This window comes from Diaporthe amygdali, assembly GCF_026229845.1.
Source record: "Diaporthe amygdali strain CAA958 chromosome Unknown NODE_14_length_1008325_cov_65_372321, whole genome shotgun sequence".
Lineage (NCBI taxonomy): Eukaryota > Fungi > Ascomycota > Sordariomycetes > Diaporthales > Diaporthaceae > Diaporthe > Diaporthe amygdali.
In genome coordinates, this window is record NW_026517034.1 from 565,462 (window position 1) to 593,205 (window position 27,744).

General features: G+C 53.5%; 7 protein-coding genes across 7 annotated transcripts; 5 read left to right on the forward strand and 2 right to left on the reverse strand.

Moving 5' to 3' along the window:
• Positions 1 to 349: 349 nt before the first annotated feature.
• Positions 350 to 2,074, forward strand: J7T55_003484 (uncharacterized protein; the record flags this gene model as incomplete). Its single annotated transcript, XM_053143513.1, has 3 exons — positions 350 to 528; positions 613 to 1,062; positions 1,141 to 2,074. The coding sequence occupies 3 exons, from the start codon at positions 350 to 352 to the stop codon at positions 2,072 to 2,074; spliced, it is 1,563 nt and encodes a 520-aa protein (XP_052993734.1).
• Positions 2,075 to 2,803: 729 nt separating this feature from the next.
• On the forward strand, positions 2,804 to 4,026 carry J7T55_003485 (zinc-binding dehydrogenase; the record flags this gene model as incomplete). The annotated part of the gene is made up of 4 exons (XM_053143514.1): positions 2,804 to 2,965; positions 3,025 to 3,366; positions 3,472 to 3,912; positions 3,982 to 4,026. 4 exons carry the CDS (start codon positions 2,804 to 2,806, stop codon positions 4,024 to 4,026), a joined length of 990 nt encoding a protein of 329 aa, XP_052993735.1.
• Positions 4,027 to 6,123: 2,097 nt separating this feature from the next.
• Positions 6,124 to 8,980, forward strand: J7T55_003486 (short chain dehydrogenase/reductase; the record flags this gene model as incomplete). Its single annotated transcript, XM_053143515.1, has 5 exons — positions 6,124 to 6,466; positions 7,273 to 7,310; positions 7,716 to 7,778; positions 7,867 to 8,152; positions 8,220 to 8,980. 5 exons carry the CDS (start codon positions 6,124 to 6,126, stop codon positions 8,978 to 8,980), a joined length of 1,491 nt encoding a protein of 496 aa, XP_052993736.1.
• Positions 8,981 to 9,795: 815 nt separating this feature from the next.
• J7T55_003487 (uncharacterized protein) lies at positions 9,796 to 14,219 on the forward strand (the record flags this gene model as incomplete). Its single annotated transcript, XM_053143516.1, has 2 exons — positions 9,796 to 9,961; positions 10,033 to 14,219. The coding sequence occupies 2 exons, from the start codon at positions 9,796 to 9,798 to the stop codon at positions 14,217 to 14,219; spliced, it is 4,353 nt and encodes a 1,450-aa protein (XP_052993737.1).
• A 2,645-nt stretch (positions 14,220 to 16,864) lies between these two features.
• On the reverse strand, positions 16,865 to 19,143 carry J7T55_003488 (uncharacterized protein; the record flags this gene model as incomplete). The annotated part of the gene is made up of 6 exons (XM_053143517.1): positions 16,865 to 17,681; positions 17,729 to 17,862; positions 17,920 to 18,323; positions 18,384 to 18,547; positions 18,601 to 18,700; positions 18,768 to 19,143. 6 exons carry the CDS (start codon positions 19,141 to 19,143, stop codon positions 16,865 to 16,867), a joined length of 1,995 nt encoding a protein of 664 aa, XP_052993738.1.
• Positions 19,144 to 22,860: 3,717 nt separating this feature from the next.
• J7T55_003489 (uncharacterized protein) lies at positions 22,861 to 24,053 on the reverse strand (the record flags this gene model as incomplete). The annotated part of the gene is made up of 3 exons (XM_053143518.1): positions 22,861 to 22,950; positions 23,009 to 23,477; positions 23,521 to 24,053. 3 exons carry the CDS (start codon positions 24,051 to 24,053, stop codon positions 22,861 to 22,863), a joined length of 1,092 nt encoding a protein of 363 aa, XP_052993739.1.
• An 892-nt stretch (positions 24,054 to 24,945) lies between these two features.
• Positions 24,946 to 27,425, forward strand: J7T55_003490 (uncharacterized protein; the record flags this gene model as incomplete). The annotated part of the gene is made up of 2 exons (XM_053143519.1): positions 24,946 to 26,492; positions 26,546 to 27,425. The coding sequence occupies 2 exons, from the start codon at positions 24,946 to 24,948 to the stop codon at positions 27,423 to 27,425; spliced, it is 2,427 nt and encodes an 808-aa protein (XP_052993740.1).
• Between the last annotated feature and the right edge of the window lie 319 nt (positions 27,426 to 27,744).

Consider the following 27,744-nt stretch of genomic DNA (forward strand, 5'->3'; position numbering starts at 1 on the left):
GCCAATTCTCAGCATCTCAGACATAACGTTTTTCTGTGGTTAAACATCCTCTAGCCAGAATCGGACGCGAAGGATTGGGCATCACTATATTTCAGCCAACAAGATTAAGCGCATGACGACCAACTGATCAGCTAGGGGCACAGCAAGTTAGTCAAAATCCAGGCTTCTAACTAAGAATCAGGAAAGACGCCGTCCTCGGTAAGGTATTTGTTCTTTTACAAATAAACATCAATTTCTGCGAATCAAGTACTGCCAACACTTTGCACCAACGCTCCGAGCTCTTTTCACACGTCAGACCCAGTCTTTGAGAATCTAGATCTAAGGCGGACAGGACTCCACACATGGCAAAATGACTTCCACTCTCGCCTTGTGGCTTGGGAGTCTGGCTGCGGCGTATTTGTTTCTTTCTGCAATCCTTCATCTCACTCAAGACGCAAAAGAGCCACCTGCGATAGCGACTTCCATCCCGTTCGTGAGTCCACTGCTTGGTCTCATCACGGGCATGCAGACCTTCTTTGTGAAACAAAGGTAAACCACCCTCTATCAATACTCTAAGAGCAGTAGGATTCTATAATTTCGCTATGTTTACTATGTAATATTGATCGCAATTAGAGACAAGTATGGTCTCCCAATCTACACCCTCCGCATGCCAGGTCAGCGCACATACGTCGTCAACTCTGTGTCTCTTATCCCAGCACTTCAACGTCAGATCAAGACCATCGCGTTTGCACCTATTGAGGCTCAAGCGGCAGCGACAGTAATGGGTGTCGGCCCGTCCGGAAACGCCATCATCGGCTCAGACCGTATGCTCGAGGACGGTTCTTACCTATCAACATTCGTGCCGTCCATCCAACCAGCTTTGGGCCCTGGGCCCGGACTCGACGCAATCAACGGCTCAGCAATCCGATACATTGCAGATTCTCTGGAATCCCTCAACTCCAACGGCCCAAAGACGGTGGAATTATTCTCCTGGATCCGTGGAGAGCTTTTCATGGCCACAACCGAGTCTATCTATGGACCACAGAATCCGTTTCGTGACTCTGCTCTCGAGAAGGCATGGTAGTACGTCAAGTCCCTGCATTGTCTACTGAGCAGTGTATACTGGATGTTGAAATATCCACTAACCCGAACTTTGAACAGCAACTTCGAGCCGGGTATCATGATTCACATGCTCAAAGCATGGCCAGGGATTATGGCGCGAAAGAGTCTGCATGCACGAGAACACCTCCTTATCCCAGCCTTCGAGAAATATTTCACGGAGAACGGCCACCATAAGGGTTCTCTCCTCGTACAATGTCGATATAATCACAACATAGGCCATGGCTTGCAGGGCAGAGACGTAGCGGCCACCGAGATCGGGCAGATGGTCGCCTCCTTGACCAACAGCATGGCGAGCGCGTTCTGGATGGTGTACCACATCTTCTCTGATCCGACAGTCCTCAAAGAGTGCCGGGAAGAGGTTGAGCAGCTCGTTGAAGTGACCAAGGACGGTACTTGCGCCATCGATTTTACCAAGGTCAAGTCCTCGTGTCCGATGCTTCTCTCAACCTGGCAAGAGACCCTGCGGTACTCGCATATTGGTATCGCTGCTAGGGTGGTCATGGATGATACCATGCTGGCCAACCAGTACCTCCTGAAGAAGGGCGCAACCGTTATGACCGTCACCCCAGTTCAACACACCGAAGAGGCTTTGTGGGGCCCCACGGTGAGCAGTTTTGATCATCACCGGTTTCTACGCGAGCCTGGTAGAAAACGCACCAACCCTGTTGCCTTCCGGGCTTTTGGTGGTGGTACGGTGCTCTGCCCTGGGCGGCATTTTGTCACCACTGAAGTTATGTCATTCACGGCCTTGCTACTACTTCGTTTTGATTTGAGGCCTGCGACTCAGGATGGCAAGTGGGCAAAGCCACGGAAGAATTTCCCCATGACGTCGTCCATGCCGACTCCTAAGGATGAAGTGCAAGTAGAGATTGTCCCGAGAGACAAGCCAGGTCGGAAATGGCATGTCACTTTCTCGACATCTGGCAAGGGTGCGGATATCACCGCGGAAGATGAAAATAAGGGCGATTCTTGAGTACGTCTAGCCTCTAGCCAGGCCTATATACCCAGGCAGTTCTATCCTTAAGCCAAAGCACGTGGGCGAATGAAATTTGATCTCCAGAGCTGAAGTTCACGACCATGATATGCCAACAAGTCAATGCACTTGGAAGACAACCCCAAAAAGAACACCATCAAAGTGGCATACGAAGACTCCACTGGTATGGAATGATTCCCCTCCAATGTATTGATTCTTAAAGCCCCCACAACTCCCAAGGCGGCCCGGCGGACGAACGCACGATTCGTCCGTGACCGCCCGTCGATATTACCAAGGGTCCATCACCCCGATCCACTGCCCATTCACACACTCAATTACCTTTTGGCTCAGGAGTTGAGCACCATGATACCAAATATGGGGTTTGGATCTTGCACAGCATTTCACAAGCCAGAAAATACCCAAGGGCCTAGCCCAGGGCAGTAAATCTTTTCCCCGCAGGAACTCGTCACCAGAGGCATAACTATTTGCTTACAAACAATAGATGCATTGTTGGCACGTAGAAGCTTGTTGATGATTGGATTACATGAACCTAGGTGAATAAGAACGGGATATCGTTAAACCACAACCTTCGAAGGACTATAAGTACCCACATTCCGATTCCTGAAGTCTTCTTGGACACGGATGTAATAGGATCTCGGGCATTCAAACACGCTCATGTCTTTCCAATTCGCTTCATAAAATATCTATAATTGCTATCATAACGTCGAAATGACGCCATCAACCACGAAGCAATGGATCGTGTCCCGCAATGACAAGGGGTTTGATGGCCTCGAGCCTCGCGAAGTTAAGATCCTAGAAGTCGGCGAGATCGAAGTTCGGATCAAACTCAATGCCGCAGCTTTGAACTACAGAGACTTGGTGATCGCAAAGGTGATCCACATTAAAACTCCATTCTTGGAAGAGTTTAATGGTTAACAGGATTTACTTAGGGCACTTACCCTCACCCACACAAGCTGCCCGTCGTCCCACTGTCTGATGGCGCAGGCGAGGTCGCCGCAGTCGGCTCTAAAGTCCGACAGTTCAAGCAAGGCGACAAAGTGGCCACCTTGTTCCTCCAAAGGAGCATGTATGGGCCCATGACCCCGGATGCCTGGCCTAGCGGAATCGGAGGTGTTCTCGATGGAACCTTGCGCCAGTATGGAGTGTTTCCTAAAACGGGCCTGGTGCGGGCTCCGAGGAGCCTCGACGACATCGAGACCGCTACTCTGTCGTGCGCCGCGCTGACTGCGTGGAACTGCCTCTACGGCCTCAAACAGGTCAAGCCCGGGGAGGTTGTGCTCACGCAGGCACGGGTGGTGTCAGCATGTTTGCCCTCCAGGTACTGTCGTCCCTTTCCTTCATTGATGCCAATCATCCTCCATTGACAAGTAGACTAGTTTGCCAAGGCAGCGGGGGCGACCGTGATTGCGACAACGTCTTCTGCGGCCAAGGCCGAGAAGCTCAAGCAGCTCGGTGCCGATTTTGTGATCAATTACAAAGAAGATGTAAACTGGGGCAAGACTGCTCGGGGCCTTACCCTCCAAGGCGTGGGGGTTGACCATATCATCGAAGTCGGCGGTGCAAAGACCATCGAGCAGAGTCTGGAGGCTATCAAATTCGAGGGTGTCATCAGCATCATTGGATTCCTTGCCAGCCAGGATGTCAAGACAAGCGTCTTTGAATGCCTCCAAAAGGTGTGCACGACCCGCGGTGCTGTCGTGGGCTCTCGGGCCATGATGGAGGATATGATTGCGGCCATTGAAGCCAATGACATCCACCCCGTCATTGACCGCGAGGTTTTCACTTTCGAGCAGGCAAAAGAAGCCTATCAGTATCTGGTAAGTTTCAAGCAACACCTTCAGATAGAATTTTGCAACAGGGTGGAGATATATTAACGGATTGCACAGTGGGACGCGAAGCATTTTGGCAAGGTGGCCATCCGAATCGATTGATGGCCGGGAACTTTTGCATTTTCTTTAAGGCACCAGTTTCACCACTAGAAGAGCAGTGATTCAGTCTGCAGTAGATCAACTCACCGGAATTTTGTCAGGGTCTCATCTGTAGGCTCATTGTAAACTTTCAGTAATTCTACCTGGTGCGTGTGCGTGCATTCTGGCCCGTAGTATTATCAATGTGATTGTGTTCTCTGGCGCTATCCTGCGTTAGAATGGCTGAGGCATGTATTATGAAGCTTACCATTATGTGTAATGTATCACAAGTAAATAATAAAAAAAGACTGCGTCTCGTGGCCATTTGGAGACCTTACCCAAGAGAAACATGTTTAAATATCTTCCGCAAGAACCAGAGCTCCGAGACAGATTTTTGTCAGCTGAATAACGCACTCTTGCAGAGCATGGGCGTTCTTGATGAACTTCTGGAAGCGCAAATTGCACCACGACCTGTTTTTTCTACTGATTCTTCTCAAGAATTTTATGCTTGTAACGTCACTTTTGAGCTCGTTGCGCATCGGTCGGACGTGATGCCATTCGTTGCTAGTGCTGTCCTCTCAGATGCATTGCAGATTTATAGACTGGCCCCTGGAATATTGACAAGGCAGTTTGTCCTGAGTTTTGGTGTGTGGCAATGCTGTTCGGTTGGAAAACGATGAACATGGGAAGGGGGAAACATCAATGCGACCCCAGAACAATGAGGAAGACTTTAGGAGCACATCAAACTGGGGCTCTCGGTCACCCTCCAGAATATTCTGAAAAGCTATAGCGGCAACTCAATTTTCTTTTTTTCCTTCCCTTTTTTTTTTTGTTCAACAGAAAAAGTACAGAAATTGAAAACAGAAGTAAGCGAGATCGCATGATCTTGTGGTGGGTAGGTATGTTGGTGGTGGTTGACGAACATGACCACATGAAGGCATGTATTCTTGGCATATTATTGTGGGATCAGAGGTCGATTGAACGGCCCACTCATGATTTGACATGGCTGTGATCCGAATAAGAGCGCACGGTGGTTGGGCACACAACTGCCTTTAAACAAATAATGGGGGTGTGGGCTGCCGCAGCGCGCGTCCCTACACTTCGAGGAGGAGGAGCGAGCACCCGACTCGGCCGGTGTGTTCTCTCTCACAACGAACATTGACGGGCCGAGAATGCCGTCATTCCCTTCGCTAAAGCTCTTCTCTGCCGTGGATTGGCCGCGTCATATCCATCCACCCTTGCAGACGAGGGTCTGATGCTACGAGGTTGGGAGCGTCGATGACAAAAAGATCCGATGTATTAAACCTAACGGGTGCCATGCGGCACTGCAAGTGATCCGGGTGCGTTTTGACTGCCGTGCTGCGCCTGTGCCGTGCATGTGCATGCGCATGCGTCTGCGCCCCGGGGTCCCGGGTGGGGTTCCTGTCCGGTCATCCTCCCGCTTATTCGGTGGAAGTTGGGACAAGAGCATGAGCAGCATAAGCATCTGCTTGCCGGCGGACGGGTGGGCTGCCAGGCTTGGTGGCCTGGTGGGGCGGGGTCGGGGTCGGGCAAAGCAAGTCATCGATCGTCAAGCCTCGCTTTGGCCATCCTGCATAGGGCAACCGTTGAGAAAAAAAGACAGAAAAGTCAGTTGGCCGAGGACCCAGGTTCGGACGACTTTGTCTCGGTTACAACCCTGACCAAGCCAAGGTAAGGAGGTGCCCTTGGGAGAAAGTGGTTTTGTCTGTCTCCGGTTCTCCAACAGAAAGACACAACCACTCGCACACCCACAACCAGGACAGACACAGAGAGACCGACCTCTTGGACGGCGCGCCGGCTCGAACCTTGTCCACCTGCTACTACACTCACACACACCTCTTCATCCCAAAGATCCAACGGCTATTTATCACGTTGCTATTATTACTATGGTGGACACAAAACGGGCGCTCTAACCAGCTTCCGACGGACAAGATTCCACAACCAGACACGACAGAGGCCCAGAGGCCACAGGACACAGGACGGACGACGAGTCCAGTCCAGATCCAGAGCCCAGACTGAGTCTTGGTTTCGGGGACGCTGGTTTCACGGCTGAGCAGGGCGACTCGTTCGGGTCGCACTGCATCTTTGGTGACAGGTCGGATGTCTGCTCCTGCTTCTGCCTCTGCTTCTGCCTCTGCCTCAGACGCGGCAATCCACGTTGCCATTGCAGACGAGATCGAGGTCGCCGCCGACGACACCCCTGAGCCTGAGCCTCGGACCCAGCCAGACGGGCCTGCAGACGAGCATCAGGAGCAGCACCAGGAGCATCAGCAGCCTTCTCAGCAACCTCATGAGACGCCGCAGCCAGACCCTGATCAGCAGGGGCGGCATGATTCCCAGGGGCCGCACGCTGAGGACAGCGCCCACAATGCCAGCGCCCACGAGGCATTGAACGGACATGGCTCGGCCTCTGGGCACGACAACGATGAACCTAAGGGCCATGGTACGTTGCATTCATTTCCCTAGCCTTTCCACGTCAAAACGGGATCGGACGACACACACTTTCTCTCTCTCTGCCTCTCTGCCTCTCACTCTTGCGCGCGCGTGTTTTGAGACCGCCAGGCTGGGTCGTCCGGCCCGGCTGGCTTGTTGGGTTGCCATTTCTATCCTAACCCATGCCCATGCCATGCTATGCCACGCCGTGCCCATGCCCTACCATGCCCTACCTTGCCTTGCCCTGCCTTGCTCTGCCATGCTTTACTTGGCCTTGCCTTGCAGACAATCCCACACAATCCATGGATCCCACGAGCTCGTCAATTCCCCTTCGCCCCGTCATCCTGTCTCCTCGGGGTCTCATCCTATCGCGAACTCGGTCTGCCAGACTTCCCACCGAGAACGCCAAACTCTCGCAGGGATCTCACCCCCAACACGCGCGACATCATGCCTTGTCAGCCTAACTCAGCCGTACGATCTGCGCACCATGCTTTCGGGCTCCCAACTGAGCTTCAATAGCCGGATGATCAACTGCCGTGATTGATCGGTCCACATTGGATGGCCAGGATGGACGGCGAGCACCAACGGCGCCACCCAGGGTCTCTTCCTCCACCTATTACCATGGTGTGCTCACTTGCTGCCCGTTGTCCAGTGCCCACTGCCCAGTGATCGCTCACCCGCCGGTCCCCCCCCCCCCCCAGCAGCAGTCTCGGCCCATGGGAGATGAACTATAACCAGCGGGCCAGGTCGATCGCTGGTCGAGATGCGCAGACCGGCATTTTCCCTAAGCCCCATGCCGTTCCCAATCCACCCCAGATGGGACCCTCCGGTACCTTGGCGCGAACACCTTCACCGTGAGGTTTGCAACGGCTGCCCGTTGCGCCCGTCCCGATCCCATGGTCGCCGGTTTCCTCTTTTACACTTTCCCTATGCGACTGCAGCTCCCGAGTTTGCCCCCCTCCTCGTCAAATGTTTCACAGCGACCCACAGCCAGGGAAGACAAAGTAACGCCGCCATGGGCACGGTGAAGGTGCTTGCTGCCGTCTGATGTTCCCACCGCTGCATCATCTTGGCTTGTGTTTGTGTTTGCCCCGGCCTGTGCTATGCTGCTGTGTGATCCCTCCCTGTCTGGCTCGTCTGTCTGTGTCTGCCAGAGAACCCCCACCTGCCCTCGTGTGCTGTGCTCTGCTTTTATATACTTGGTATCGGGCATGTCGTGCCCGTCCTCGAGATCACTTGTTTAACACCAGCTATGGCAGAACGAAAAGGCTCCGAGGCCGGCTCATCAAGGCATGGTCATTCTATACCACCCGCCTCTTTCCGTAAGTCTATCATATTTTGAAGCAAGGAATGCCACTGACCATGATTCCAGCAACACATAATTCACCCAGAACATGGGTTTTGACGCAGGCCTTATCGCCACTTGCCATCAGGCTCATCAGGCTACTGCTAGCGCACGGAGACTACGTCGTGGCTTGCCTCCCACCGCATGAGATAGAACATGAAGACCGGAGCGCCGAGTTCAGGGAGCTCATCAACGAGTGCAAGAGCAACCGTAGGGACCGAGAAGGCTGGAAAGATCGGATACGAGGCATACGCTGTGATGGCCGCTCCATGGGTCAGTGCAGTGCCGCCATCGCCGAGGCCGTCCAGGTGTTTGGCCGTGTAGATATCTTGCTCTGCTGCAAGTTTGAATGTGCGTCCTGTTCCCCGAGAGGGCTTCCAGATGATGGCATGTGCGCTGACCTGACTTTCCCTACCAGCTGTTGTTGGCACGGTTGAGGAGCTCTCAACCACAAGAGCAACACAGAACCTCGTCAGGGACCAGTTCGAAACAATATTCTTTTCTCAGGTCAACTTCATCAAGGCTGCACTACCACAACTACGAGCCCAACATACAGGGCACATTGTAATTCTCACTAGTATCGGCGGCCACATCGGCACCCCCGGTATGCCCACACACACGGCGGCAACCTGGGCCCTGGAAGGGTTCTGTGACTCCCTGGCTTATGAAATCGCGCCTTTTAACATCAAGGTGACGATCGTGCAGCCCAACAAGGAGATACAGTCCCTGAGCAACAAGATAATCCTGGCGCCGCAGCTGCCGTGGTACGACAGCGAAATCAACCCAGCGCCGTCTATACGCGACATGCTGAGCAACGTGCTCAACACGGACCCAGAAACGGCAGTCGAGCCCTCGGACACGGAGATCATACATCGCTACCCGAAGCTACCGGCTGCGGCCACAGAGAAGCTCGTCATGGAGACCGTGCATGCATTGACGGCGATTGGAGGCCACGAGAACCCACCTGCGAGGCATATAGTAGGATTTGAAGGGGCCTCCGCTGTGAAAGAGAAGCTCAAGACAGTGACAGAGGAGCTGGAAGATTTCGTCGAGGCAAGCGTTGCAGTCGACATCTTCGAGAGCGAGCTGAAGGCTGAGGCTACGGAGGGGAGAGCCCATGAGACGCCTGCACGGCCTGCAGCCGAAGTTTTAGAGGCTTTTGACTTTATGTCTACTTAATCTGTCTGCCCCGGCATGCGCCGGCTTAATCTGCTCTTCATCACCAAGGCGGTGTAGGAAAGGGGTATCGTCCGTGTATCATAGACTTGTCGCGTGCCATTTTGGAGGCGTTGATCAGGGAGGGATTGACTCCAGATCCCTGCGAGAACACAGCATTTGACAGTGGACGGTGCTAGTCTAGTCACCAGAATCCAGCGAATTATCTACTGGAGCCCAATAGAGTTCCGGCCCGCTGATGCTGAGTTGACGTTGCGTTGCGTTGGAGGCTGAAGACGGAAAATGCTGACTGGCCGTTTGTTTCCAGGCCCTCTTGGCGGGCGAGTACGATTACGGAGCAGAAACGGAGTACTACTGTGCTGGGCGTAAGAACAGAGAAGCACGTACAGTATCAGATCCAGAAACGCTCGGACCAGCTCTTGGCCTGCCTTTGGGCTTGTCATTGTCCGCCCAAACGCAGGCGCAGAGTGACATTGCCAGGTTGCCAGATAGCCTGGGTACATACCAAGGTGCAGTACACGCTGATAGATAGCGCCAGATGACAACTTCATTGTTCGCGACCAGCTCCCGCATTGCCATCACCAACACCGCTCCTTGACCAGGGGGCCCACCATAAGGCCCGCGCTCGTCGAGTCCGACACCCCTCGGTCCTACTGTCTTGTCCGCAGTTAGAGAGAAGCAACAACACACACAAACCGTGCTCAGACACCGTCGCTCGAGGAGTCAAGTAGCTGCCGACATGCGCGACACACCAGACACCACACCAACGACTGCTCCCAGATAGAGAGCTCCCTGGACGAAGGAATGCTTTCTGAACCATGAGCGCAGACTCACTGCTGCCCATCGCCCCTGCGAGGGTCAAGGCACTGGTCCTCCCTCTCGGCCAAATCAAGGCAGCCCGATTCGCCTCCTTTCTCGAGAGGCTTCACGCCGAACATGTCGTCCACCTCCGCGATGTTGGCGCCGACAAGCGCCCAGACAGAAGTATGATGCGGCGCGGCAACCCCTGAACCTGCCGTACCCTCGAGCTCACGCTGACCCTACCGCCGACGCAGACATGTTCTCCCCGCTCGCTTTCCCCGACGGAGCCGTCTTCTACGAGCTGACCACCCACGCCCCGCCCCCTTCGCATCTTGCTTTGCTGCCCTTCGACCTCTACAGGGAACCGCTCGTCGTGGTGGCTATCGCGGATGGGACCGAGCTCGAGAATGCCGCTTTCAACAGACGACAGTCCGGCGCGACCACGGTTGCGGAGAGAAACATGAATATGTTGTACGAAGGCCTCGTGGACCTGAGAGAAACCTATTCAAAAGCCATCGTCCACCATGTCCTGCTGTTCGACTACGTTCACCCGGATGAACACTCGATTCCCCTCTCAGAGGGCATTATTCAAATACCGCCTCCCGCACAATGCAAAAGAACCACCATGAGGACCGTCATGTGCGACATAACGTCCCTGTTGCTGGGCGAAATGACCTCTTTGGCCAAGTCCTTTGAAGCATTTCCATACATCGAGTCACCAGGCCAAAACACCAGCCCGGCGAACGGCGTGGACCCTGCCAACGCCGAAAAGCGACGGAACTCACAGTTTGCGCTGCCCATCGGCCGTTCAGCCTCGGCCAGCGGCGCCCTCGACCGCAACCAAGCCCGCATGTCGATGCCAGCACCCTTCAAGGGCTCCCCTATGGGCTTTTCCTCGGCCAGCTCAACTCCGGGCCGGCCGTCCACTCCGGTCAAGAGTGGGCTGGCGAATCCGCCGACCACATTCGATGACATTCCCGCCGCATTAGAGCCTACGCCCGGGAGCCCGGAGTCAAAGGCCCCTGGTCGGCCCGGTAACACTGCGGGGAGTCGCAGCGCAAGCCAAGACCGGATATCTGTGCATGGCTTCGGATCTGGAGGCGTCAACGAGCGATGGCGCAACAAGGGCAGGGCCAGGGTCACAATTCTCTTAGCTTCAATGTACCTTCAGGCAGGCCGATGGACGGACTCGCTCAAGGAAGCTGTCGACGGTGCCACCGTTGCCAAGTCGATTAATGATCATCTTTGGCACGGCAAAGCCCTTGAGATCATCGTTGTCAGTCTGCTTCTGCTGAGTTTCGCTGGGGTCGAATTCCAGGTCCCGCAGATTTGCATTACACCGCCAGAAAAGGGGGCATCAAATGGTGTGCAGGAGGAGAACGTGGATCCTAATCAGCCAAAGTACCTTCGCCAGTTCCAGACGACCCTCCCGGACTTGCTCGACAGAATACTTGCTCTCTATTCTAGGATCTCAGCAGAGCACCTACCAGCTCTGCCTATGTCCGAGGTCATCATTAGATTTTGCAGGATATTGGCAGCGCTCCACGTCGCAGACGGCAAGCTTGGCGGTCAGTCTCTGGACATGATGATCTTTGGCACGGTTCCCGACAAGCCTCTCACAACATCTCCGAGACTCACCGTCACCCCGCCTCGGACACTCATCGTGAACATACTAATGCGTGCGTTCCCGGGGCCTGGGTCTGAGCTGTTGACCACGCCTGACCGCGCTATGATTCTGAGCGGCATCGCGTCTGTTTTGGGGCTTCTTGGATATCAGAGAAAGAAGGCCATGGTGATACGCGAATTGATATCGGTGGTCATAGGAGGACTGGTCGATGCACGCACTCGCGGAGCCGCGGAGGTTGGGATTCATCCGGCTGCAGGGCTCGTGTCTTTGAACAACCTCAATGGCCAGTCCAAAGGCGGCGTCCTACAGCTCGCAGAGAGTGACATCGAATCCGGCATTGACTCGTTCCTGCAACTAATTATGAAAACATATGGCACAGTGGCATTCGACATGCCTGTTGGTACAGATACTGCCACAGACGACGGAATAGTCGACGAGGACTCGGACGCAGCGTGCCTTAGACGGATACAAAAGCAAGGCGCGGCTCGCTTGTACGGTATGCGGCAGCTTAAGCTGAATATCCTGAGGGCTTGCATCAACTTTTCCGAGGCGTTGCCCGACTTTGCGGGCGTTCTCAAATTCTCCAGTGATCTCATGCGGACAGCCGGCAGCGGTATTGCGCCTGGCCCTCGCCAAGAAGACGCTGCGCCGCGAATATCCGTCGAGGAGCAAGTTCGGCTCGTGACCAACATCTCAAAGACACACGGCCTGACAGAGAGGATAGGACTGGGTCACATGGAGGCAGAATACTGGGATGAGTTCCTCCTCAGAGGCGTTAAACTCGACCCCATGCCTATTACTCGCACTCCCATAGAGCATGCAAAGACTGAGCTGCCCGGATTCTCAACAACCAGGACGTCTCAAGATGTCAACCCGTTTATACATAATCCGTTTCAAAAGCTGCCTGACAAGGTGGCCATGGTCAGCAACCTTATCGCTGGAGAACCAGCAACTTTCAAACTGACATTACAAAATCCGTACGACACCGAAATAGACATTGTGAGCGCTCGGCTAGCCACCGAGGGAGTCGAGTTCGAGTCCAACGTGGAGAAGGTCGTGGTCGGGGCATATCGGACACAGTCAATGCGAGTCACCGGCACACCCAAAGGCTCTGGCTCACTACGTGTCACGGGGGCGATCATTCGCGTACGAGGATGTAGAGAGAGGAGATTCCCCATTTTTTCGGAGTCTTGGTCTCTGGATTCTGAAGTCAAGGTGAAGGCCGTCGGCCTCGAGGCGTTCGATTATAATATGTCCCTTCCGGTGCCATACCACCCATTACCGAAACCGCATCAGATGGAGTTGAATGTTATTTCACAACAGCCTGTGGTGGTCGTCAAGTCGACGACTCTACCTCAGTCCTCGGTCATGATATTGGAAGGGGAGCGTCAAACATTCTCGGTGACGCTTCAGAATCTCTCAAGCACGCCGGCTGACTTCCTTCTCTTCTCGTTCCAAGACTCCACGCAAGAACCTCTTCAAGCGGCACTGAGCAACCGCGATGCTACACCGGCAGAACTTTATGAGTACGAACTTATACTGGCCAAGAAACAAGCCCTGCGCCTTTCAAAGGCAGTCGGGAAAAGATACATCGCTCCTGGTGACACGGCAACGTTTGAGTTTGAGATACTCGGCAAGCCAGGCTTAACAAATGCAAATGTTCAAATCGACTACGCTCACTTCGGGGTGCCGCCCGAAGAAGTCGAGCAAAAGTTTTTCACACGCCAGGTGTCGCTGAACATGACAGTCACCGTCAATGCCAGCGTCGAGATCGCGCGCATGGATGTACTTCCTCTTCACGGAAGTATACCACAGCCACTGTGGGCAAGGACAAGCAAGAGCAGTGGACAAAGCCACGTGCTCACTTCAGACAAGTATTGCCTGCTGCTGCTTGATCTACGCAATGCCTGGCCAAGCAATATGATTGCACACCTTGAAGTTGAAGATGGCAGCATCATTGAGGAGCACATTCTACCCGGCAATACGAGTCGCGTCATTGTGCCAGTGAAGAGGATATACCTCGAAGACCCTCACGCATCAGTCCCAGCACTGAATCCGTCGCGGCAGCGGCAATTTGTCGTTAGCACAAGCCATATCTCCCCAGATGTTGAGCGGGCCAACCGTGAGGCCTTCTGGTACCGGGAGAAGATCCTTGACACCATTAAGGGTACGTGGAAGACGACTAGCAGACCTACTCGCACAGGCACCATTGAGCTTCGCAGTATGCGTCTCACCCCGCGGATGATCGAGGCAGTCAAGGTGGACGAGATAGGTATCGAGGTCTCGGTCGAAGACCCCTCGTCCTCAGCGACACTAGCGTCGGACGCCACGAGGATGAAGGCGCAGCGCATCTCAAAGAACGCGGTCTGCGTCGACGACTTTGTACAGATACGCGTGCACATCACCAACCGAACCGAGGTGCCCATCTACCCCACTTTACGGCTGATGCCCGCGCTGTGCCACAGACCACTGAATGTCGCGCTCGACTACACGCGCAAGCTAGGTTGGAACGGGACGCTGCAGCAATTCCTCCCTGTCCTCAAGGGCAAGCAGAGCACAGACGTCGTCGTCGGCATGACGGCACTGTGCCGGGGCGAGTTTGAGATCACGGCCAGCGTGGAGGAGACGCAGATCTGGCGGCCCACCACGGACGAGGAGAAGCGGCGCGAGTCCGCACGCGGCAGCCGGCTCGGCGCCGACGGCAGACCCAGGTCCGCGACGCAGGAGCTGCATGACCTAGTGCTCGGTGTCAGGGAGAGGAGGATCTGGCACTCGAGGCAGCCTTGCCACCTCGTTGTACGGGACCAGGAGTAGGACGGGCCTGGGCCGGATGACGTTGACGTCTCGGGGTCTGAGAGGGACACCACTGAGATCGAGGTCGCTGTGCATCCGGGTCGCGTTGAGAACGAGGACGAGGAGTGGGGTTTTGTATAGATAAATAGGTGGCTACTTTTGGTGCTATGGATAGAGAGAAGTACTGCCGCGACGAGAAGTATATAAGCAAATAACACAATGGGCGTTGGATCCCTAGCATGCTCATACCTGGAACCTTGCTGGCTCCTCCTCAAGGGCCCTCCAATGCTTTCGCTTTCTTCTGCACACATCCTCCAGAAACCCTTCAACTCCCTCTATCTCGTAGGCAGGACGGTCGTACTAGTCACACGGCCATTCCGATCAGCGATACAAGGTAAGTGTGAGAGTAATCTTAAGATAGGAACAAGTCAGCAAAAGTGTGCAAATTAGTCAAGGTCACAGAATATAAGTGGTGTCTCAGCGTTCTGTACCAATCACCAGTGATAGCACAAGATAAAAAGTGCAGGAGCAACACCAAATCCACCCAACGCCGAAGCATGACAGTATTTGGAGACGAAAAGCACAATTTCAAAGGCATCAGTGACTGATCTCAGTCCGAGCGAGCTCTCGCGAGCTTTTCGAAGTGTTTTCTTCCGGCGGAACGCAATCAATCATTTGCTGTTAGTTTGAACGTTTGTTCCCAACTCGGATGTTGAGACCTGCTCGGGGTAAAATAGGAACAGCATTTCATGTTGAGAATACCATAGATAATCTTATCTCTTCTCCTTGATTAACCATACCTCGTTGCCACTTGTAAAAAGACTTCTAAATAGAACAAGATCTCAGTTGCGGTGACAATATAAGCTGGTCCTCATCATGTACGACAAACCTACATAGCAACATCAGTTCCTAGAAGATAATCTGCACCGATAAGTGCAGCCCAGGACAGATGAAGCCATCTATGGTGAGACTCGGGATTTTCACATTCGTGGCTACGCAATTGCTGCCATAAATCTCTACATGATCTATCTCGATAGTTACCCACATTCAGAAATGTCCCAGAGAACGGGTTTCAATATTTTAATATTGACAACCAAAATATGAATAGAGTTGTACGACAGAATCTTTGGACATGTATCATAAACAGGTGGCCAGGGGGCAAAGAAGAGTCGAAGTCAATCTTTCTCAGTACAGTCTACCAACAGACTTGTCCTGATTGGAGCGTTGAAGTTTATTAATATTTATAAATTGATCCTATTCAGTGATATTACATGGATTTTGGTCTACTCATAGCTACTGACGAAGACCGAAATCAAGAAAAGGTCTGTGCAGGATCATCTCAACCTCCTGAAGTCCTGCTCACACTCAATTATCTTCACAATGCTTCAACATATCGAGACACAGTAGATGTAGCTATTCATTTTAAGAGTCACTGATACGAGGCTTCTGAAAGACAAGCAAACACAATAATCTTTTGGCCAACGACAGTCCACACCGCGACATGCGTGCTCATATTGGAGCCATCAAATTCCTCTGCCAGCTTGTCACGCAAATACAAGGCACCATAATTCGACTTGGAGAGTAGCAGCGCGTTTTTAACAGTTAATTAGATCAAATGGCCTGTTCCCAATCTTAAGCAGTGCAAAAAAAAAAAATCGAGTGAGATGACTATTGAGCGGGCGCAGAGGGCGGGCTTGCGAAGGGGCAGTCCTAACACGTTGTTTCTATACAATTGAATGGTTCGGAGATGAGCTCCCGATTTCCGGCCTGCTTAAATTCCAGTAAATTTCACAAATCATGTCATCTTCATTCAGCACGTACACAATGCTTCTCAAGCATATGCGTGATGGGGAATCTATATCCACACATGCATGTGGTATCAAGACAAAGACGTTATTGTGACGCCACTTTTAACGGCCCGTTTTATGGTGTAACAAGACCATGTGCTGAAGTGAGACTTCAACATGTAAGACTTGAGGCTGGAAAGCATTCCTCCGATCATGGGACCTTCTGTTGATTAGTTCCGGCGCGTCTGTCTCAGACAGAAATTGAGCCGCATACCAAGCTGTCAGCCCGTCACGCCCAGAAAACAATGTCTTTTTAGATTGCTGTGGGTACAGAGCACATATGCGGTATTCGAATATTTAAATACGGTGATGCCAGCCTGGCCAGATCCCCGGTGGCCACGTCCCTTGAGGACTTCGCAATAACAACCAGACTGCTTGAACACGTCAAAAGAAATACAGACTTCTGCTTTCGAAGACCTTTGTGCGGTGCTCGTGGATGACCTTCACACCTGATTTGGTGAATGCAATCTTCGTCTCTCGCTGTGTGGTTGAGGTGATATTTGAAGCTTGCGCGATTCGTTGGATGACGCATGCCGCTGTTGTTCGCGACTCTCGTCTTCCTTGGTCAGACACCGGCAGCTTGCAAGTGCAGGTTGAGGTTTGGACATCTGCATCCTTTCTTTCATGAGAGTGGAAACATTCCCGAGATTGGAATATAACGTGAGTTCTTGATACAGCTTTACGATTTTTCTCTAGTCTGAGAACGCTGTGACAGTGCTCACGAAAGATCTATTGCCAACGAGACATTTGGTACACACAGTGGTCATCATTCTCCGGATCTAAGTCTAGTAAATCAGAACGTCCCGAGCAGATCGTGCATCAGTTACCAATCTCAGCCTTCAACCAGCCAGGAATTGCAGGTGGTTCGTCCCATCCATTCAAGTATGTCTCCTTGGGCACTGTCTTGCCAGAGGGCCTGGCGTAGATAGCCGAGACGTACCATACTGAAGTCCCTGCCTTGATGGTGTGCTGAATCGTCGGGATGGTGGTGCGACTCTCCACCAAGTTCGAGTTCGGGTCGGCGTTGACCAATGTCGCCTTGCGGCCCACATCTTCCCCCTCTAGGGCCTTGATGCCAACTGCGCCCTTCGAGACCGCGAACGCGCCATCCGCTCCGGTCGACCAGGCTTCGGGCGTGTTCACATCGTAGTTGCCGATGAGCTTGGGCCGCGTCCCCTCAATCTTCTCCGCGTCGTATAGATCGAGGAACCGGCCGTCGGGCGTGCGCTCGTTGCAGATCGCGAACGAGCCGTCAGCTGTCATAACTTCCCGCCCAGCCTCGATGTGGTGTGCGCGGAGATGCCAATTGGGCGTGGCCTCCTCGGATGGGACAAGGTAGGTCTTAATCTTGACGTCCGCGAAAGGCCGCCACACGGACACAAGGACCGGTTTTCCTTCTCGATCTTCGATGCCCGCATACTCGGAGATTCTCCTTGTCTTCCAGTATTCGCCACCGTCGTCAGAAAGGCCAAGTTGGGATGACAACGCGTACTGCTCCAGTGTGAAAAGACCTGGCGGCGCTGAGTAGCCGTAGGAACTGCTGTAGGCGAAACAACCATATTTGGCATGTGTACCCTTCATGGGATAGCCGCATGCCTGGCCAGATGACAGTAGCATACAATGGCCGCCCAGGTTTCTGTTCAACGTCAGTGAAAGGCAAATGGAATACTTCTTTCAACTTACGTCATGATATGACCCGGCTGCTTCAAAGGCTTGGGCGACCTTGGAATAACGTCCCATTGAGATTCCTCCTTAGAAGTCCAGAAAGGATGAGTTTCTGGGACAGCAAGGCAGATGAATGCAAGGCATGCCCAGTACTACCGTTATCTGTCAGCAAGGCGGCCATAAGATGCGTCACAATTGTAATGTCTCACCGGACTCCCGGGGCTGTTGTAGTTCTCAGCCATGTACATGTTCGGGTACGAGTATCCGATAGTCAGTGTGCCAGATGAGCTCCAGATGTTGGGCTGCGTCTGCCACCACCGGAGGTGACGCAGCACTATGCCCTTCACGATGCCCCAGGTCAGAGGCTTCGGGAGCTCAACGTCTGCGTATGCAAGCGCGCCCCAGAAGGAGCACATGGCAAAACGATATCCAACACTGCGTCCGAATGGAATTGATCGACCCTCTTCGTCGAAATAGTGCACCAGATCAAGAGCGACAGCCTGGGCGCGCTTCTTGAACTCGGCCGCCCTATCTGGCTCGTCGTCCCCGGCAAGCTTGGCGTACAGCAGTTGGAGATAGTGGATGGCGAAGCTGGACGAGTAGTAGTCCATCTCTGTAGCCCCGTGTCAGTAGCTATCGCAAAGAGTTGGTGGTGTTCAAGAATTTGACTTACGATGAATGTGTTCCGGGCCGTCGTTTGACCAGCCATCACCGCGGTAGAAGGTGTTTAGATGCTCTATGTCACTATCCAGTCGCTCCTGGGAGAACTGTCCTCCATTCTTCTTCAGACCGAGATTTGCGAACACTCTGAACCAGAGCCAGTTGGTATTTGGCATGCTTGATCACGATTAGCTAAGACTGATCACATTAAGGGCAGTTCTTGGGCTTACTTCTTCTCGTTGATCGAGTTTCCGAGCCAATTCTCAACGTTTGTTCTCTCCTTGCTTGACATAGATCCCCAGATATCAGGGGCAACAGCCAGAGCGAACCCTGGTTGGAACGTTGATATCAGAATCCAGAATGCTTGCCGTCGGAGGGATTTGAGGGGGTCACTTACCAAGAGGGCACATCTCCACCATTCTCTGGTCATTATCTCGGGGATAACCCCAATACTCTGGATTCTCGGGGTCTGTGCCAGCTTTGATGCCATCGATCCACAGGGTCTTGCCTTTATAATCTCCGTTACCAGCCAATAGGCAAGCCAGGCCCCACAGCGGACGACATATTCCCTCTACTTCAGAAGCCGTCTGGTCGAATCGCACAGCCGTGGCACCTGGCACCCTCACACGAGCTTTGTTGGGAGAGAAGAAGGGCTCCAAGGGATCGAGCAGGGTGCGGAGGAGTTCTTGCACGGAAGCACGGTCTACGACGTTGACCTTTGAGAAGGGGTGAGCCCCATCATAGCCGATCACCAGACCCGTCTTGGTACCCATTTTGTGACACTTGGATTCAATTCAGAAGATGATCAACGCTTAGACACAGGTGGTAGAGAAGGTGTTGTCTATGTGAGGAAGTGACTAGGTCTGGTTAAAGAGCGGCTGTCAATATTTTTGTATCTACATATTGCCCGAGAGCCCCTCGCGTCGTATTCTCCCGACCGGGATCGCTGTACAGCAAAGCCTCTACCCGTCCTAGATGCAGTTGGGGTTGAGGGGTTGCTCCATGCTATGCTACTATCTGGGAATAAATAGTGGGGCTCCAAGGTTCCCTTGTCGTCGACTGCAGCCCATCACCCGTGGCGGCTAAATACAACAAAACAGCAACAATTATCCCCTTCGGAAGTGGTCAAAACGAAATGCCATCACTCTGGTGGTTGTCTACAACTTGACAAGAATGTTCCGACTGGATTAGTCAGCAATCCAGCCTTTTCGCATCGACAACTTAACTGCGCTCAGTAATGTTCAGTATATAAGCCACCTCAGCACGTAGGTAGGCAGACAGCCTGTTGCTGCCAAGCCACGGATCACTTGCAATGTTCGAGATATCATTTGTCGTTCGCAATCGTAAAGTTGTTCTTTCATGTTCGATGGTTTCGTCGGATCACAGTATGAAATGGAAGGGGAGCCCTACCAGATCACACGGGATGCAGATGAATTGAGAATCCTTTTTATGTGAGGTGTGGTGAGGTGGACGTAGAAGCCCACAATTGTGGACGCGGCTGGAAGAGCTGCCTGCTTGAATGAAACGAATTCACAGAAATATGTTTCTTATCACTGAGAATTAATTTCAACTAGGAGGGGCCTGAAGCAGCGCTCAGAGACTGCCTCTAACATACCACTAACTTCGTGGAATAAACACGGCGTTGGGTCCCCAACTGCAATACTATCGTGGTAGTCGCGTGCTTCGCATAAGGCGAGACTCACGATCTGTCATGGGTACGAAAGCCAGGGGGAAATTGTACAACATGTCTGCCTTTCACGTTTCTGGCGGCCGGAGCTGAGAATTTCTGGAAACTCTAGGCGAAGGCGAAGTGTTGAGGCACGTGAGTTGCAATTCTTAAGTAAATTTGAATCACACGTGCGGTCAGTCAGTTCGTGACCATGTGTAAGACAGCGATGCCGGCAAATGATCGGGCTTAGCTTTTTCGGGAAGGTAAAGAAAAAGATGGTTCATCTTGGAAATTAAACAGGGCCGGTAGGCAAGGGTCCTATTTTCGAGTCTAGGACCAGGCATCGACTGGAAGTTGTTGATACTGTAATCTTCTGTGTGTTCGCTGCTCCTCGCGCGCGTATTTCAATATACATCGGGGAACCGTTGACGTTGACATGCCGGGCGCTGCTGGAGCACATGAAGGCCAGAACAGCCACACTGCGACCCCACCAGAATGGCTCGAGGTATTGAGGAATATAGCCACAAATTGTTGCGGATCGGGTTCGGCCAAAAATAGAATAAGAACAAAGAAAGAAAAGCCCAATAAGGCTGGAGCAAACATGTTGCCAAGCCGGGCATTCCAATGGTAAATTGGCAAACACACCGCCCCGCGCATTCCAGTCTATGCCTCTGGACGAACGAGGGCATTGAAGCACCTCCACTGTGGCATTCCCACACTGCCTCAACAGCGATTCGTCCATTCCAGCTATTGCGACGCGACCTGGCTGTGTTTCGAGCCATGCGTAACCACCACGTATTCCTGAGGACCTCATAAATGATTCTTGCCTCAGAGGGGCAGCGGATCTCATGGTTGATGCTAGGGCGTGTCTGATGTTTAGTGATTACGGTCCTACAAGATGCTAATTCTGTTCGTTGTCGTTTCGAATTGCTGGAAGACCACGGCTCAAGCGTCGCACAATATCCCGCAGATGCTTCGCCGCTCCTGAACTGTCCGTATGGGATGCTCGAAATTCAAAGGGCTCAGGGCAATGCACCATTGCCCCATCGGAGGTGAATTTATGCACTTGTTCTTCCTCTTGTCAGCCAAAGAAAATGAACAGGCAGTCAGGATGGTAAATCGGTCGCCAATATGGACATGGGTGAATGTTGTTGTTAATTGGCCGAAGAACATCTGAGACGGAGATTAACTCGAAAGGTAGAGCTGCCTAAAGCCTCTTGTCCCTTCCGCACTTAGAAAAAGGGGGTCACAAGAGCCTTTTTCTAATTGAATGTCAAGAAAAAAAAAGAGGCTCTTCTACAGAAGGCTGTCCCACATGAAGTGACCCCATAGGAGGTTATCCCACAGAAGGATAGGAGGTTATCCCATAGAAGGTTATCCCACAGGAGGTTATCCCATGGGAGACAGGAGGTTATCCCATGGGAGACAGGAGGCTATCCTATAGGAGGTTATCCCACAAAAGGTTATCCCACAGAATGTTATCCTGCAGGAGACAGGAGGTTATCATACAGGAGGTTATCCCACAGGAGGTTATTCCATGGAATGTTATCCTACGGGAGACAGGAGGTTATCCTATAGGAGGTTATCCTATAGAAGGTTATCCCACAGCAGATTATCCTGTAGCAGGTTATCCCACAGGAGGTTATCTCAGTAGGGGTGACCTATAGTAGATAATCCCACATGAGAGCGGGAACTGTCCTGTGAAACGCACAGAACAAACAGGATCTGGACGAAGACTGGGAATCCTATTATTCCATATCTGTTGTATATAAGGTCACTGCCCGTTTCGATGAAAACCCTTCCTCTGTTGAGTGCGACCTGGCTGAGACCTCATTTAGACTTGGGCATTGCAGACATCCGGAGATGTAACGTAAGGCGCTCGGGGGAATGTGTAAATTGATTGCATGCCTCACTACTGATAGCACACCAACGTGGTAGCCGTAGCAAATGGACCAGCTCTTTTGTTTGCATAGACGAAGGTTGAGCGGAAATAAGCGGAGACTTTACTCCACCGTGGCGAGATACGCGACAGCCCCCCATCTCTGCCCCCGGAAGGCGAGGAAATACCCTAACCCCTGAACTGCCCAGTGACAATTGCTTGCTGACTATCTGGGACGCGGTCTCTCTTGCTGTTGACTTGAACTCAGACTGTGTTGACCCACAGGCGCATCAAGTTCCATGGTCTCACGCAAAGTCGCCTGCTCATATGCCCAATGCAATCCACGAACCACGGTTCGCATCTCCAACTGCGGCAGCAAGCATGGATATCCAGTCAGAGTCTGCGTTGAGCGTCTCGGCTAGAACGGTTCCCTCAACAGAGCCGTGATACATCGACGAGCAGCTGACGTACTACGGATCTATGCACATGAGATGGGGACGGTCTCACATGGCATTCGGAAACATGTGCTTCCATCGGCCCCCCCCCCTCTCCTCTGAGCTTCGTCTTGGGTCTTACACAGCTCTAAATACGACAACACCCGCGCGACAACGGGCTCTTCTCGATAAAACGGGAGCTGGGTTTAAGATTCAGGTCATAGATTGAAAGAGAACGTACGATCAGCTGTATAAGCGATGACAGATCCTGTTTATTGATGAAAGCAAATTTTTACAAAACAAACCCGGTCTTCAAACTAGCAAGATGTATGCAGAAACAATCCCAGGTAAATGTGTTCTCAGCCAAGTCCAGGCCTTCCGTCCCTTTCCTTTAAACATCCTGCCCCGAGAAACATTACTCATTAATAAAAGAACATTAGAATAGACCGGCCACCTTGTCATAGGGCCGCTACGAAGGATAGCAAGAAGCCAAGAACGCCACCCATCGTTATTGCCACGAAAGCAGGGTGAGCACCGGAAACCTGTACCTTGCCTGTCGAGCCTGTTGGCTGGGAAGGAGGAGCAGGGCTTGAGCCACCTGATTGTGAAGTTTGTTAGCTTTCTTTCTCTCAAAGAGGAGGAAGTCAGTGACTTACCCTGGGCCGGGGCTGCCGGGGATGCTGGGGGTGCCGCGTTGTTGTTGTTGTTCGGGGCCGGGGCAGCAGAACCAGCTTGGGCTCCTGCCTGGGCTCCTGCCTGGGCACCAGCTTGAGCGCCACTCGAACCACCAGGAGCCGCAGGAGCCGCAGCAGCACCAGCCTGAGCACCAGCTTGGGCGCCTGCTTGGGCGCCTGCCTGGGCGGCGTTCGAGCCACCACCTGGAGCCGCAGCAGCACCAGCTTGAGCGCCTGCTTGGGCACCAGCTTGAGCTCCAGCTTGAGCACCATTCGCACCACCACCAGGAGCGGCTTGGGCACCAGCTTGGGCACCTGCCTGGGCTCCTGCCTGGGCGCCAGCTTGCGCTCCATTCGAGCCACCACCAGGAGCGGCTTGAGCACCGGCTTGGGCACCTGCTTGAGCACCGGCTTGAGCGCCAGCCTGAGCGCCACCAGGTGCGGGAAGACCCTGCTTTCCAGGGGCAGCAGGGGTGTCAACGCAGACAGCGTACGCGGGTACGCCGGCGGGCGCTCCTTTTGGCTGAGACACGCCCTGGATGTAAGGGCAACCATTGGCAGGGTAGGTGAGAGTGGCAGTGATGGGCTTGGGGCCACAGCTGTTGCAGGTCTTGACGTCGACCGCGAAACCGAAAGGCACCTTGGGGGCGGCGGTCACGGTGGGCTTCGCGGACATACCAGCGTAAACCTCGGTGACGACATATTGCTGCTTGGAGAGACCAGTGGGGCAGAAGGCGTCGTAAGTGGTGGTGTACACGTTTGTGTGAGCGCACGAATCACAGCCACAGCTGTCGCACTTGGGCGCCTGCACATAGACCTGGACGGGGCCGTTATCGTTGGGCTTTGCAACAGGGGTTGGGCAAGCAACATCGCAGGTCGGCTTGACGGGCTTTCCGGTGTTGGCGAAGCATGCGGTAACGGTCGCAGTGCGGACCTCGAGGGGGCAATATTCCTGGGCCGACGCGGTAAGGGGGGCCAGCATAGCCGCCGCCAAGATGGCGGAAAGAGAACGGACGTTGGAGCTCATTTTTGCCAGTTTGGGTGCCGTGTCGCTTCAGAGGGGGACGAGTGAAAGAATGGACAGGGAGACGAGACGAAGAAGCGTCTAGTGCTGACCCAAGAGGGAGTTGGCTTATAAAAGAGTGTGGTGAAAAGCGAGTGTCGAGGACTGTTGAAGCGATAGTCTGGTTGCGTCTTCCGTGGACTGAGATGAATCCGGGAAGAACGAGTTAAATAGAAAGGTAAAAAGAGTGTGGCTGAATTGGCGAGCGGTCACGTCGTGTTTTTCTGTTTACGCGTCGCAACAGGAATAGTTTACATTCTAACCAGTTTATAGGGATCGTCTCCCATGGCAAATCACGCTTCCGTCCTCAGAAATGGAACTCTCCGTCAAAGCAATCTGAGCAGCATTCCTGGGGTGTGCTGGAAATCAGTGCTCTGGCCTCACCGTGGGCGTTGTCTCAGGTGGCGGCCACAGCCGATCCGTGGCGCTGCGTTTTCGGGCTGAGTCAACCGTTGCGACTCTACTCCGAATCAACGAACTAGACTCATGTGCCTAAATTACCAAGTTGACGTCCCCACCATGGTGGTGCTGCGCGGATCAAAGTGCATAGTCGCGACGCGGAGACGCGGAGCGGAGCCACGAGCTCCAACTGCGAGACGGAATGCCACTGCTGCTTCGCCTTGCTGTCCACACCGTTCGAAGGTGCAATGTTGGAACACGCAATGTGATTTCCATTCCTGCACGCTACGCTCCGAGGATGACCGGTGATCCGGAAGCTTTGATGCGACGAGTCGTATCGGACTGGTTCAGCATATATATGGTTTGTGGCCGTCTATCTTCCTCTCTTGTTTGAGTCTGCTAACCTCGCCACGACCTTCTTTTGTCCTAGATTGTTCCCCTGCTTCTGCACAGAAAGATGGCTTCAACACTCCGCTCGTGGCTCACTCTTGGGCTACTGGCTCTTGCGTCACCGATTAAGGCAGAACCTGTTCCACGGCACCAAGGCCTGGCTGCGGTTGATGCTCGCAATCTTGCCCCCCTCGAGGAGCGGGCATTGTACAATGGGCTTGCATCAGTATGCTACACTTTCACGACGGAATACCTGGCCGCACCGTTCATAACTCCTGTTCCTGGCGGCCCATATGGTCCTGGAGGCCCATATGGTCCTGGCGGCCTTGGGGGCCCCGGGGGTCCATACGGCCCTCCCGGGGGTCCTCCCGGTCCGCCTGGCCCGCCTGGCCCGCCTGGTGCTCCGGGTGCCACTCCCACAGCGGCTCCTGGGATAGGTCCTCTCGCAACTACAGTATCTGTCGCTCCAGGGTCTCCTTTCAGCATCAGCATCATTTCATTCCTCAGCAGCCTGGGTGACCAGATAGCAGGCTTCACGACGGATCCAGCCGTGGCCTTCATCTTCTACGACCCAGTCACTCGATCCTTCTATGGCGTTGTGCCAGCCAACCAGCCCGGAGGCGTCATCAGGATCTTTATACGAGCAGCCGACCCGGCCACTGGTGTGACTTACAACTTCATTATTCAGATCACCATTAATACTGGAGGAACTGGAGGAACTCCTACTGGTGCTGTCCCGACCTCTTCCGTCTCGCCAGGACCTTCGCCCGTTGAGACGATCTTTGCCGGCAACCCTTTCGTAATCGACCTGCGAAAGTACCTGCGGAGTGATGCAGACACTGTGAACACACTCGCAACAACCCCAAACACTCCCTTCATCAACGCGGACTTGAACGCCGCAACCAAGCAAATCGTTGGAGTTGCGCCGGCCGACTCCCCAACCTACCCTGTCACCATCCTCGTCACCGTCATAGCCACCACCCAGGCAGCAGCCGGCGTGAAGGCTAGGCAGATCGGTGTGGGCGTCAGCTTCACCGTTCAGTTCACCATAGTTATCCTCGGTCCCAACTCCAACACCAGCAGCGGCGGGCCGGTCGTCCCTACCTCATCCATCACGAGCGGCAATCCCCTGTCTACCAGTACATCAACTGGAAGTTCCAGCAGCGTTTCGAGCGAGAATCCACCGGTGTCGCCCACTCCAAGCCCCAGCAGCGGTGTCCCAGAGAGCAGCACCGGAACCTCAGAGAGTAGCACTGGAACCTCAGGGAGCAGCAGTTTCACTGAGCCACCTTTCTCTGAGCCTACACCTACATCGTCTACCGGCACAGAAAGCAGCACTGGAACCCCAGAGAGCAGTACTGGATCCCCAGAGAGCAGTACTGGATCCCCAGAGAGCAGCACTGGGCCCTCAGAGAGCAGCACTAGTGCCACAGAGACCAGCACGGGTCCCACTGAGCCACCTTTCACTGAGCCTACACCTGAGCCTACATCTACATCGTCTATCAGCACTTCAAGCGATGAAGGAAGCTCGTCAACTTCCATTAGTACGTCAAGCGGCGAAGGAGGCCCGTCAACCGAGGCGACCTCGTCAACTACCAGTACCACTTCTTCTACGTAAGTCTGAGAATATTCCATCCCCAAGGTGCCTCCACTAATGCGTTCCTTAGATCTTCCTCTGCGAGCTCGAGCCCCACTCCTAACGAGAACGTTTCGGACTTGCCGGAGCTCACCTGCGCTGGTCCCGCGTACGAAGTTGTTGGCAACAGTCTCTACACCGTGGGCCTCGGCCTTGGCGTTGTCAACTTGTTGACAGGCGTGATTAACCTCCTCGGCGCACCTGCTCCCCCTGTGAATGCACTCGGGTATCATTCCGTTCAAAACTACCTCTACGCGGTTGATTACAATTCGAGGCCTCAGAACATCATCCGAATAGGCGCCGGAGGCACGGCCGAAGTTTTTACCGAAGCCTCTATCGCAGCGACGGTGACTAACAACCAACCGCTGCTGATCGGTGACATTGATGGTAACCAGCAGTACTGGCTCGGTCACAGCGCTGGCCTTGGTTATGTGAAGTTGGACTTGAACGCCGACAGTGAAACCTACGGAACAGTCGTGGCGTCTGGCGCCCCGACTGCAGCTCTGCCCTACCCCATCGGAGACTGGGCCTATATACCTGCTTATCCCGACGCGCTCTTCGCACTCGGCCAGGAGATCGTCCCGGCCGGCACCCTTGTACTCCTCCCGAGCTACAATACCCACCTGATGCTGTTCAACACCACCACTTTCACCTGGGCTAATGTCGCTACCTTCGCCGGCATCTCAGGTGGCGTAACGGGCGTACTGGGCGAGGCCCAGTGGGGATCTGTCTACTCTGCCAATGACGGCAACGTCTATGGCACTGAGCAAAATTCAGGCTTGCTGTGGAGATTCCCTATTGCTGGAGGGAACGCGGCCCTTGTTTCGCTTGGGGCTATCCCTCTGAACGGCGACGCCATCGACGGAGCCAGATGCCCACTCAGTGACAGTCTAGTTGCGACGTTGTTGTAACAGGCCAGAGTGGTCCGAGACAAAGGTTTCATTGTGTTTGCTTGGCGATGACAGGATTGCATACAGTTCATGAGTATGATTTGTCGGTTTTGGATAAATTCTTGTGCATGCCCGACCTTAGGTTCTTTGGGCGGACATGATGACGTTTCGTGCGGTCAAGGCCGGTACGATTAATGTTTGGAGTTGCTCTCGAAGCAGAGTTTACAAAGAGATGACTGCATTCTTGTAGCTTTATTTTGATGTTCTTTTTGGCTTGAAATGTAAAATTAAATCGTCCACAACCCCCTTTCTGGACTCATTGCAATACTTCTTCGGTTCG